The sequence below is a fragment of the Danio rerio genome, chromosome 16 (assembly GCF_049306965.1).
Source record: "Danio rerio strain Tuebingen ecotype United States chromosome 16, GRCz12tu, whole genome shotgun sequence".
NCBI classification, from domain to species: domain Eukaryota; kingdom Metazoa; phylum Chordata; class Actinopteri; order Cypriniformes; family Danionidae; genus Danio; species Danio rerio.
In genome coordinates, this window is record NC_133191.1 from 32493301 (window position 1) to 32506510 (window position 13210).

General features: G+C 36.3%; 1 protein-coding gene across 2 annotated transcripts in view; it reads right to left on the reverse strand.

Annotated features, from left to right (window-relative positions):
- The window catches only part of bcan (brevican), a 59471-nt gene extending 51809 nt beyond the window's left edge, over positions 1-7662 (reverse strand). For both annotated transcript variants that reach the window (XM_073924638.1, XM_073924637.1), the window contains exon 1: positions 7541-7662. In XM_073924638.1, coding sequence (XP_073780739.1) covers positions 7541-7545 — 5 coding nt within the window. In that variant the 5' untranslated portion in view covers positions 7546-7662. The remainder of the gene's footprint in view (positions 1-7540) is intronic.
- Positions 7663-13210: the final 5548 nt, after the last annotated feature.

The window sequence follows — 13210 nt, forward strand, 5'->3', positions numbered from 1 at the left end:
TAGGCCCAACACGATCGCACCGTTCGTGATGAGCCACTGGGGGAGGGTCAACTAGTGTACCTCCGTGATTTAGGGATAAGAGGTCGCCACAAGATTCAGGACCTGTGGAACCCAGTTGTTTATCAGATCACCAGGGCGCCACCAGAGGGTGGTGTGGTGTACACCATTGCACCAGTAGATGACCTATCCAGGACTAGGAACGTCCATCGCTCCCTCTTAAAACGCAGAATAGCCCACTGTACTGGTGAGCTTGACCACCCTAATCCTCTGCTAAATCCAGTTAGAGATGTCCCGTCATTGGTGGAGGAGGAAGTAGATTTGGTGGTGGTAGTACCTGGTCAAGGCCCAGTTGTACTAGGCCAGAACCTGCAGAACTGCCCTATACTCCACCTCGTGCACAACAGGAAGAGGTAAGTCCCGGGGAACAGGGATCTATTGTGGGGCCGGAACCAGAGGTTCCTTTAGGTGGGTCAGATAAGGCTATGGGGGAGGTTTTGCGTCGAACGGGGCGTGTTACTGCAGGCCGTCATCTGAATCCCCATCACCTTCCACGTTCAGTGGGGCAGACTCGAGGAGCCTCTCTTCAACAAATGCATGTCAGTAGGCTGGACCTCTTTAGACCTTGGGATTAGCAATTTTGCCTTGGCGGCGAGCTCGTCGGGGCGACGATCCAAAAGTGGGGGGTGGATTGTAGTGGGATCACCTGGTGTTATCACAAGTGATTTTTCTATTAGCCAATCGTATAACTCTTGGGTGTGTATATAAGGGAGGATTTGGGTGTGTGTTGTGTACTGAAGCACCGCTTGTGCGTCACTACCGGAGTCCCGCTGGTCCCGCCTCTGCCCCTTCCGTTCCTGCAGGTAGACATTGTTTTGCTTTCCCTTTAGCGTCGGGTTGCATAGTGGGTTTTAACTGGCTGTATTTAACTTCTTAGCATCTGCGGATCAGATTGGCTGTAGCCTGTGTTGCTGTCACCCCAGCTGGATCGCTTTTGTAATTCCTGGGCTGTGTTTTAATCTACAACTGCGTCCGTGAGTGCGGGTTGCTAAGTGACTTGCATACTTGAGGTATGTACGTACGCTTTTAATAATTATCCGCCGATCTGTCCAGCGACTTAATGTCTTGTCCTTTTTAGGAAGAATAACTGCGTGGGCACGCCGAGGGAGCAACATTAGTGATATTGCTGCTTTTTACGGACCGCTGTCTTTTTACAGACCGGTGCTTTACAGACCACTGCTTTCTAGACTGCTGCTTTATAAACTGCTGCTTCATACTGCTGCTTTACAGACCACTGCTTTCTTTTTAACCACTATTGATCGCTGATTTGACACGTACGGCTGCATATTGCTGCTTTGAGTCCGTTTGCTGTGTGCTTCTCATTTTCTGATGCCGGATTAATGTGCGAGCCTCAACGTAAAAGATGCCTACTATAGAGCTGTGAATAACAGACTCAAATTGCCTTCACATGGAGTACTTGCACACGAGTAGTAGCCGATACATTTTTAGTGCGTGGATTCATTTTGTGCTTTTTGGGTTTCATTATTTTTCTTTTTGTACCTAATTCATTGTGTGATTTGTGCTTCCTGTGGGAAGTTTATTCTTTTTGAGTTAATTGATTTATTATTTACTGTTTTTTTTAGTTTCTATTGCAAGGAGATTTTTATGAATCTCTCTTGGGGAATTTCTGTGTTCTTTTGTGTAAGATTGTGACTTTACAATTGTTAATTGTCATTTTTGTTTTGTAGGAGCTGAGGCTTCCAGGCAGGCCGTTAGTTGTCCATCGTGCGGTGGTGGGATACGACACTGAGTGCAGTGTGTGTGTTGTGTGCTCACGTATGCTTGTGTGCGTGTGTGTGGTGCACTTGCGGTAAGACCATTTGTAATTTTGTAGAGTTTGGTGCTACGTAACTAGCTTACCTGCCACTGGTAAGCCTCTACTCCTCCTCCTGTTGTTATTGTGTGTTATTTATGTGATTGTGCGGCTACTATCAGCTATCAAGCTTTTTAAAAGTGATTTATATTGGATAATTAAGGAAAATAAAGTATTTTTGTATTCTTGGTATTCACGTCTCATGCCTTTTCTTCACACAAAGAACCTGTGTTAATTTCCCTGTGATCAGGGTGGCGTAGTCAGCTTTAATTTAGTATTTTTCTCCCAACTTACCGCTCCGCTACATTCATATATATATATATATATATATATATATATATATATACATACATACATACATAGTACATTTTTTACTGTGGCTGTAATGCATTTCAGTTTTCAGACAAGAAGCACCAATAAATGTAATACAGGCAAAACTGAAAGTAGCTGCATTGTTTTTTTTAAACTGCAAGCATTAGATCTTGCTCTGCGTATCTTCTATTCCATTGTTCTTAAGCACATTACCAACAGATGCAGCAACATTTCCATAAGTAAAGCCAGATTGCAGTAAGGGCAAACATGGAGGACAAGGCCCAGCAACCTCGAGAGTGCTTAGGCAGGCATCTCCATGGACGCCCGCTGTCTGAATACACAATGACTTTATTTGAAGAGAAATGGTGAAGGAGAATGTATATTACACTTCCATCACAGCAGTGATTATGCAGAAGCTCACAATTACTTGCTGAGCTTTCTTTGCCACTTTATATTGGATTTTTTTGGATAAATTCTCAGATAGAAACGAAAAGACACATTTTCCTATTTAGGATTTGTGCCGTGTTTTGCATTTTGGCAACATATTTTTATATATGTTTATACAACATATTATTTTATATTTTTTTTTACAGTTATTTATTTTTTTCTTTTCTGTCAGTGCCATGCCTACCGTCAAGCTCAAGCCCTTTCAACCTTGCATTAGTCTGGGTGACTTTGCCCATCGCCAGGGGCAACCAGTGCCGTCCACTGAAACACAGAGTGCCGGAACTCACACAGAGAGGGCAATTCAGCAAAGATCTGAGGTGATATTAGCCAAGCAGGCTGTGGTAGATCTGGCTAACCAAGCATACAACCATTCTCTGAGCTCTATAAAAACCCGCAGAGAACAGATTTGAATACTTTACTGTGCTTCACAACTGAGGCCGAAGAAAAATTAAGCGTTTGTATGTGACCCTGGACCACAAAACATGTTAAAAATTTTAAAAATTAAACTTTCAGGTGATAAAATCTATAAGTACCTCAATAAAAATACACCTATAACTGGTTTTCTTTTGTATAAGAGAACATTTTCTTTTTTTTTTTTACTAGATTTATGTGTGGCGGTTCATTCCGCTGTCAATGACTGTCCAAAAGAGCTTTATTTTTTAGCTTTATTCATTTATTTTATCTATTGTGATTGAAAATAAGGATTATTTCACCAAACAGTGCTAAATAAGCTTATGGGTTTTCTCAAACACTATACATTGCAAATCCAGATAAATCTGTGGTAACACTTTAGTTTAAGTCACAATTCATGGTATCAACAAACCAACACTACTAGCTTAATAAACAAATAATTAGCTGTTTATTAATGATTAGTAATGAGTTAATCAAAATAAGGAAAGCCTTTCTATGTGTTTTGAGTAGGCTTGTATTTTACAGTACTGTAGAACTACTCAAAATGTCTCTGTCAATATTTTCAAACAATTATATTTGATTTACTGAAGTCACACAAGTGCCAATTTCACATCAGTCACATTCAAAATGGAGAGGTATCACATCCATAACAAAGCTTTTTCCTTATAAATGCAAAAATATCAAATCAAATCCATTATTTTGTTATTCAGATTAGCATTGTTTCTTTTGGGTTGTGCAGTTTAATTCACTGAAAGTATGTCTTACACTCGCATCCATAACACATGTTTATTTTCCTCATTTAAAACCTAAAAGTTGTTTACAGATTGATATTTTTATGATGCCCTAACTCTGTGACTAGTTGTTTTGGGAAATATAAACTGATGTTTCAACATAATGTAACATTTACTTTCTCTGTGAATTTTTGTTTTGAATTTTTACTGCAAATGTCACATCCATAACGCTGGAATTGCTCTAAGGAAAAAAAAAAGTTGTGTTTAGGTTTTGGGTATGGAATATGGATGCAGAATAAGATCACACAACTACTAATGAACAGTTTATATCTTAATAGGCAGGTAATAAGCCAGTAGCAAATAGCATGGATTGTGACAAAACGTAAAGTGTTATTATTTAAAAAAGGTAATGATTCGCACACACAATGAGGAAGGCATTGTGCCGAAATGTCTGTGTCTTTTAATCACCCGTAGAATGTAAGAGAAAGAAAAAATAAAAACAATACGAAGCAATTACTTGAGTGCGAATCATTACCTTTTTTGAAGAGCATTGACAAGATTGACGCACCAAAACAAAGAAGTCCCTAAAAAAAACGCAAGGGCAAACTTCAGCAATCCAACGTAAAGTGTTACCAAAATTGTTAAGAAGTGTTAGAACAGGGGTGGCCAACCCTGTTCCTGGACAAGCTTCCTGCCTGTTCAGGTCCTAATTAATTGGTTCAGGTGTGTTTGACATGGGTAGCAACTGAAATCTGCAGGTAGGTGGCTCTCCAGGAACAGGGATGGCCACCTCTGTGTTAGAATATTACTATTAGTATTATTATTATTATTATTATTATTATTATTTATATTATTATTTTACACAGGCATATACACAGTTAATATCACACCCTTCTTATATTTCAACACATGCTGGGTTGATTCAATTAAAATATTGATAAAATATTGGCAAACTCAACTATTGGGTTAAATTCATAAATTACTATAATTTTTATCTTTTAACATTTGCCCATATTTTACCTAAATGTGGGTTAAAGCAAGGATGTTTAAATTTTGCATGATAAATGTGATACATTAATGAACTGATCAAATGAACAGAGTATGCATCATAATACATCATCATATCTTTTTTCAGGGTCTCTGAGAGAACTGTTGTACTTTCACTGTGTTTATGACAAGTGACCCTTTACTCTTCACATTGAGGTGATCAGAACTGGACATGAGGGCTGTACGGTTAAATTAGGTCAGATATGTCCTGCAGGCCTTCATGCCAGTATTTTGGCTTTGGTGATTGAAAGCAAGGACACGTACTTAATTTCAGAGTAAAAGACCAAATCGCTTCTTTGTTTCCACAACAGCAACTTGTAAAGCAGCAGCAACCATAAAAACAGTTTAACATAATTTGTCTAGTTAGGATCTTAAAGCTGCTGGAAAAAAAGAAAAGAAAATCACATTGGCATTGTGTTGTGTGACATTATAGGCAATAAAATGTAGTAACTTTACAGCTGAATATACACTGCAGACATTCACACTCAATGTCTCAACAGAATTAAGCTGACTTTTATAAACACTGGAATAACTGCAGATGTAGACCAAACAGGTATTCATGAATCATGTCTCTCATGCTACATTTGGCACCTGGATTTCTGCTTAGTTTGTTCAACAAAGCAAAATCATCTAGCAGGTGTGTAGCAGACATTTCTTATTGCCTGCGCTTGCTCAAACACCTCTAATATCTGCGTCTAGAAAAACTCTAGTCTCAGGAACAATATTACATTTTCCAATGTAGCTAAATTCAGCACACTGTTAAGCAAGCCAAGTGATATGTGTGTGTGTGTGTGTGTGTGTGTGTGTGTTAGTACGTGTGTGTTTAAATGCATATATTTAAATATATATGTGTAAATTAATTTGACAAAAGTAACTTAGGAAGCATATTAAATCTAATTAAAGTGTCAGTACTTTAATGTTTCAAATAAGTTGTGTTTATAAGTCAAAATATTGATGAAATAATGTTCCATCTCCATTCAACTTAACTAATACATTTATGAAAATAATAATTCTTGCTGATTATTATATTATATAAAATAATAAGTGATCATATTGAATTATACTATTGTTTACTTGATACAAATGTATTGCTGTAAAATTGATTTGATGGACAATGGCAAATAAAAATGACATGTATTTTGTGGCTGCACTATGACCAATAATTAATGTTTAATATACAGCAAAATATATGTTTTTTCCCCCGAAAATTAAAAAAATGGCTGACATGTATTTTAGTATATAAACCATTCTTGCACAATGACAATAATTTACATATTAATAATGAGTACTTTCTGCAAACAGAACACATTCTAATGTGCTTGACAAACAATAATGTAAAGCTGCATTAATAAATAAATACAAATTTTTTATATATTTGATGCTTGAAACCCCCTATTGTCTTTAACCCATATGTGCAGTTGAAGTCAGAATTATTAGTCCCCCCCCCCTTTGAGATTTATTTTCTTTTTTAAATATTTCTCAAATGATGTTGACCCGAGCAAGGAAATATCTTTTACAGTATGTCTGAAATTTATTTATTTTTTTGCTTCTGAAGAAATTCTTATTTGTTTTATTTCCGCTAGAATTCCGCTAAAATCATTTTAAGGTCAAAATTATTAGCCTCTTTAAGCTAAATATTTTTTTCAATAGTTTACAGAACAAACCATTGTTATACCTTACCTTGCAATACCCTAACCTGCCTAGTTAACCTTATTAACCTTGTTAAGCCTTTAATTGTCACTTTAAGCTGTATAGAAGTGTCTTGAAAAATGTCTAGTAAAATATTATTTACTAAAAAAATACACAGGGGGGCTAATACCTCTGACTTCAACTGTATATTCTCAGCATTTTTATTATTAGCATAAGCTGTTTCATATAATTGGCACATAATCTGTCTCGGAAGGCTTAAAACTTGAACTAACAGTTCTTTTCAGCCCTCAGTAATCTGTAAATTATTATCTGCGAAGTTAAATAACTGACCTTGTTTGTGCAGTAATTGCACATTTAGGTAATGGAGATAAAAATAAATGATCAGCTTAACAGCAGTCTCTATTTCTGTTCATACATAGAAATGTCAAGAGCAGGTGTCTTCCTTTTGAAAGCTTCGTCGGTGAAGAGCTCTTAAGCGCCGTCCAACGATGACAAGCTTTCAAACACTTTCCAAACAAATTCTAAAATTAATTCTCACTAAAAGCACTCCAGGAATAGATGCAATCTCAGAAAGAAAAGATCTGATTAAAAACCACTTGACAGCCTGATGCCAAACAAAAGCCTTTTTATGTTCAAAATAATCAAATATTATTATCCAGTTCCACAGAAAACTATTAAAAACTATAAAAATCCAGATGAAAACAGACTAATCTGAAGAACCAGTAATGCTACATGATTTTTTTTTTATATCCAAAGACCCATTTGTAGCCAAAATCTCTTGTGGAAATAATCTTTAAAGTATTCCAAGACACATTAAATTAATGATCAACTATTAAATGAAGCTATAGCAATAATCTAAACTGATTCCCTGCATAATTGAACCAGACTAATAGCCAATTCAAGATGATGCAACATGCATATTCAGCACGGTAATGTCCTCCATAACATCTCCTGCTGTGGGCTCAAACTTGCAAATGTACTTCATTTAGCCTATAGAAAACATTACACTCAAAGGGTCGAAATCCAACAGGCATGAAACCAATTAGCAAAGCCGCAATTACTTGGCACATACCTCATTCCCAAAGATTCCTCTTGAAAAGACCCCGTTTGGATGGAGGATTGTATGGAGTCTCATAGAGAGCAGGCTGGGGATGATGGATGCTGTGAGCTCGTCCAGAGGAGGAGAAGAAAGAGAGGGAGGAGGACAGAGAGAGGAGGAATAAAGGCGCAGGAAGGATATGCGATCAACCCTCTCTCTTTAACCAACAGGGCTGATTTTCCTATTTGTCCTTCTTGGCACGACGAAGAAAGTGGGAAGGGATAAAGGAAAAGTTAAAATGTCCTAATTTAGAATGAGTTTAGAGAGAGAGAGAGAGAGAGAGAGAGAGGCGCCTTTAATGATATTGTAATAGCCTACACTTAAAAAGGTTTCTCGACGTCCTCTTGTTGTCCAGTAAATTGTTTCGCGCCCATAAAGATAAACTAAATAGTCAGCGCGAAAATTGATAATCGCGCGTTGTTCATAAAGTTGTTATGATTACATTGTTTTTAATGCTTGTCATAGACAACGCAAAAAACAATTATGGACAATTTTATATCTAATATATTCTATATCCATCTAGAATCTATCAACAAAAACTAAATTTAAGACAAATAGTTACTGGAGCTCAGTACACCTGTGAGTCTTGGGGATACGATTTGCAAACATTTTAAAAATATATGTCTATGTTTTATGCTTAAGTAGGATGAATATACGCTATAAAAGTACAAGAGCTGTCACTGGGGTGGTATCTTTTTAAAAGATACGCATTTGTACCTAAAAGGTCCCTATTAATACCTCAAGGGTACATATTAGTACCTAGAAAATGTACCTCTTAAAATGTTTAGGTATAAATGTGAGCTTTTGGGGTACCAATATGGAATCTTTAAGTATCACCCCAGTGACATCTCTTATTTCAGGGAGTGTAGGACAATATTTGGCAAATATGCAACTATTTGAAATTCTGGATTCTAAGGGTTCAAAAAATCTAAATATTGAAAAAATTGTCTTTAATGTCATCTAAATTAAGTTCTTACTCGGTTAAAATTTATATGATCAATTAGTCCTGGCAGCACGTTTTAGGTAATTGTAACTTAACTTAGTTAATCATGTTCTAGCTTAATTTTATAAGTTACGCAAGCTATTTTAAGTCAGTTTAACATAGTGTAAGTGCAACGGACTCATGAGGTTAATTTGATTCAGCTTAAAAATTAAGACAACCATGCAGCGTTAGCAAAGGAATCAATTTTTTAGTTTGATACATTTAAGGAAATGCACAATATGTCTCATTGATCCGAATAATCTGATGATTTTGGCATTAAAAAAAAATCTTGTATTTTGACTTGTATTTTTGGCTATTGCAACATAAGACAAAAATAATCCAAAACACTGTGGTCCTGGGTCACGGAAATCTAAACATGCAAACTAATGAAAAGCATCAAATTAAATACTTGTGTTTTAAAATGTTTTCTTTAAAGTAGAATTAAAAAATACTTTACAAAGAACCAAAAAGACTTAAAATTGACACAAAAAATAGATATTTCGCTGTAGTATTTTGTATTAAGCTATTTAACAGGGTAAGATTCATATAAAAAAAGTTAAATTTACAATTGTCTGAAAGACAAAATAGTGTTACCTAAAGGTTGGTAAAATCAGTTTAAAATAATTACATTTATCAATCATGATATTGCAATGATATTGCTTAAGTCATAAATAAACAGATGTTCCTGTTTTTACCTTAAATCGGTAGCTTTTATGTTTGTTCCAACTTGCAGAGATGCTCAAAACCTTGAGTACTCTCATTTTGTTACATGGATAAAAGTCTTGAAGAAACATCCTCTCTAAATAATTCTCCATTGTTTTTAGGAAGGGTTCCAGATTAAAGGAAGGATCAAGTTTGCATTGTGTAAGAGTCCAAGGGGTGACTGCCACTATGAATGCTTTGGTTGTCTCATTTGCTAGGCCACAACAACACAGCAAATTAGAATTAAGTGGTTATGTAAGTATACGGTTTTGCAAGCATGTTATGTCTGATGGTAAACATTTTCTCATGGCTGTATATACTACCTGTAATAAGTAGCATGAGTCTGAACATGAGCAATGCTGTATCACATGTAGCCTATAGGGAAAAACAAAATGTTGTAAAAACAATTACATTGCTTGTAAATGTAACTACAATAAGCCAGTAAGTAACATAATTGTACAATTCTGAAATATATATATAAAGTTAAAATATCCGATTATTCGCATCTGTGGACTGAAAACATACACTATTCATGTCACTGTTACAGAAATATTACATTTCAATGGAGGCCACATATTAAAGGTCCCAGGAAATTTAAATAATTAAGTATAATTAAGTTTTTTTTTTCAGATGTAAGTATCAGTATTATTGATTTTTAGGATATCTATAAACTAGTGTGCCCCAAAACAGTGACAAAATTAGCATTTAGAAAATACAAAACTGATATAAACATGTAAAGCTTGTAGTTTGTCACTTCCACCCTAATGGATCGGTTTTATTCACATCACCTCACACTACAGTTTCTCACCACATGCCCCACCCACTTTCAATACACTTCTCATTTGATGCACTTGAGCTCAACCACTCTCACTGGCAGAGCTGTGATCAAAGCCTATTGGCTGTTTTTTAAATAGCGGAGGAGCTACTCTGTTCAAAACTCTTATCGTGTTTTGGTAGAGATTACGTCAAACATCGAATAAAAATGCATTTCAAAGCACTTCATGGGACCTTTAATATAGATATAGTATGTAGAGTATAGATTAGACAACACAATCTCACGGCAATTCAAAACTTTTTCATTTAGTGGCTAATTCGTATGAATTTGTACGATCTAATTCGTACAATTTAATACGATTTGCTTATCCCCCAATGACGGTTGGGGTTAGGGGTGGGGTCAGGTGCCACGCCTCCTTTTTAAAATCGGACCATTTCGTACGACTGAACTCGTACGAATTCGTCCGAATTAGCCACTAAACTGGCAAAACGTAAAATACTTACGTTTTCTCGTGAGATCAGGCTGAGATTAGATGGTACGCAGACAATCAAGGTATTCCAGAAAGTAGGTTATGTGAAATGCTCAAAATAGGTTTTAAGATATGCAAGCGGGTAACCTCAGCATTTGGTTACATAAAATTTGATTATTTTCAAGGCAAAAGTTGTAGAAATTCAGGAGTAGATGTTTCAGGGTTGGTTAACAGATTAGTAAGCATTTGGCACATTTGGTTTCAGAAATACAGCCCAGATACCAAACACCTCATAATTAGTCTGTTAACTGCAGGAGAAATTGGCCAATTTAAGAAGGGCCAAATTGCTGACTATGCGATGGAAACAGAATCTCCACAATGGTTAGAAATTACCAATAGTGGTCCAAAGAGACACAAACCACAAATCAACAATAGGGCACACAAGGCTTATAGATCCACCCTAGCAAAAATTTTGTTTAATAGACGTCTAATAGACAAGGCTAAACTTGGGCAGTCAGTGATAATCTAATAGATGTCTAAGAATAGGCCAAAACTAGACTAGTCATCAAATAAACAGATTTGACAGACTTTATTTGTGTAGTCATTCATTTCTGTTTATTTGATGACTAGTCTAGTTTTGGCCTATTCTTAGACGTCTATTAGATTTTCACTGACAGCCCAAATTTAGCCTTGTTTAGCTAAGATGACTGTTTAGATGTTTATTAGACATCTTTTAAAACCAAAAATTGCTTGCTGGGACATGGACATTTAGGTAAAAGATGCTCTCCTGTCTGGTCAGAGAAGGTCTACTCTACTGTGGCAAAAGTCGCTTAAAACAGTGGTTCTCAAAGTGGGGGTCGGGACCCCCCGAGGGGTCGCGGGGCAATGAAGGGGGGTCGCCTGGTGATTTCCAAAAATCTATTTATTTTTATTAAACCATAAGAATTAACATATTTTATCCATAACCATACTGAAAATAAAAATAGTCGTTTATAGTTAATATATACTATATAGTAGCTTATAGTTACTAGTTCTATTGGATTGCGACCCCAGGGGTAATTACATTATATTAAAGGCAGCAATAGCGTCAGATGCGTTTTGTTTTTATAACATCAGGTTATACTTTCTGGCACATTTAAAGCACTGACACAAATTCAATTGGTGTGTCTGCGTCATTGCTTGCAAGGTTTCTGTATTTATAACCACCTCAGAGGATATTGGGGGTCGCGAGTCACTGGCATTGTTATTTTGGGGGTCGCGGGCTGAAAAGTTTGGGAACCCCTGGCTTAAAACACATTGAAATCACATTTTACAGGGGATAGTGATATGCTCTGTTCTGCTGGGAAACCCAGGGATTATGTACATACATTAAATTTGACATATAGTACCTACCTAAACTACCAAGTTTTCATATATTTTATTGACTACAGACTATGTGTACATGGACACCAGTAATCGAATTATTTACCTTAATCTCAATAAGACTTGAGTTGTCTTTTGAATGTTCCTTTAATGATCCTGTTTTACATGTTATAGCACATAATTTGATTAACGTCGATGCGTCACCACGCTATCCATATTTCCACAATAGTTTCATTTTCAATTTGTCAACTTTAACTGCAGTTTGGCACTTTCCCTTTCATTTAGGAATAATTCATGCATGCACCCCATGTAAAAAGATATTGGATAGGAGTATGAACTACTGGAAGAGTGTAGTTTTAATGTAATTTAATACCGCAGGCCATTTGGAAAAAAAGTGCAGAGAATAGTGTCAAACAGCCGTGTGTGTATATAAACTATCCTGTGGCAAAATGCGGCAAAAATCCAACATGAAGGTAATAGTTTGCTTGTGATAAATGTCTGTCTACATGTCTGTACTGCACTTCAATAATGCAACTCGGCATACTCCACGTCTTAATTTAATTTCTGTTTAGTTCAATTATGACCTAATCCGATTAATTCAATTAAATGAATCAAAAATCGTTGTTTACATGGTCCAGGGGTGACCAACCCTGTTCCTGGAGAGCCACCTTCCTGCAGATTTCAGTTGCAACCCATATCAAACACACCTGCCTGTAATTATCACGTGGTGTTCAGGTCCGAATTAATTTTTTCAGGTGTGTTTGATATGGGTAGCAAGCAACTGAAATCTGCAGAAACAGGGTTGGCCACCCCTGTGGTAGACTCGTTTTAAATGCTGTCTTAATTGTATTGAAATCCGATTATTGGTCTCCATGTAAACATACTTATTGATTCCTGGTTGAAGTGGCCTCTTTTATCGGGATAATGCACCTTGATACAAATGGTTTAGAAGATCAAGGTGTTTGCCTGACCTCCAAATGATCCAAATCTCAATCGAGAGCAGGATCTGTGGACCAAGAGGTTTGATCCACAAGGGCACAACCTTCCTTAGAGGAATTAAAAATTCTTATACGAATAGTTCCATGAAGAACCTTTAACATCCATAGAAACTTTCCGTTTAACAGACAATTCTAATATTGAAAAAATGTTCTTCATGCTAATAAAAATGGTTCTTTTAAGAACAGTTCCTCATAATAAAAATGTGTTCCATTTCCAAACAATTCAAAAAAAAATCACTTCTCTGGGTGTGGAGGAAACGCTGTGATTTGAGCTGTTTAAGTTCACAGACTTCACACTAAGTGAGTGCCCAGCAGCACGTGCATGGTTGTCAAACAGAAGGAGATTTGAATTCAA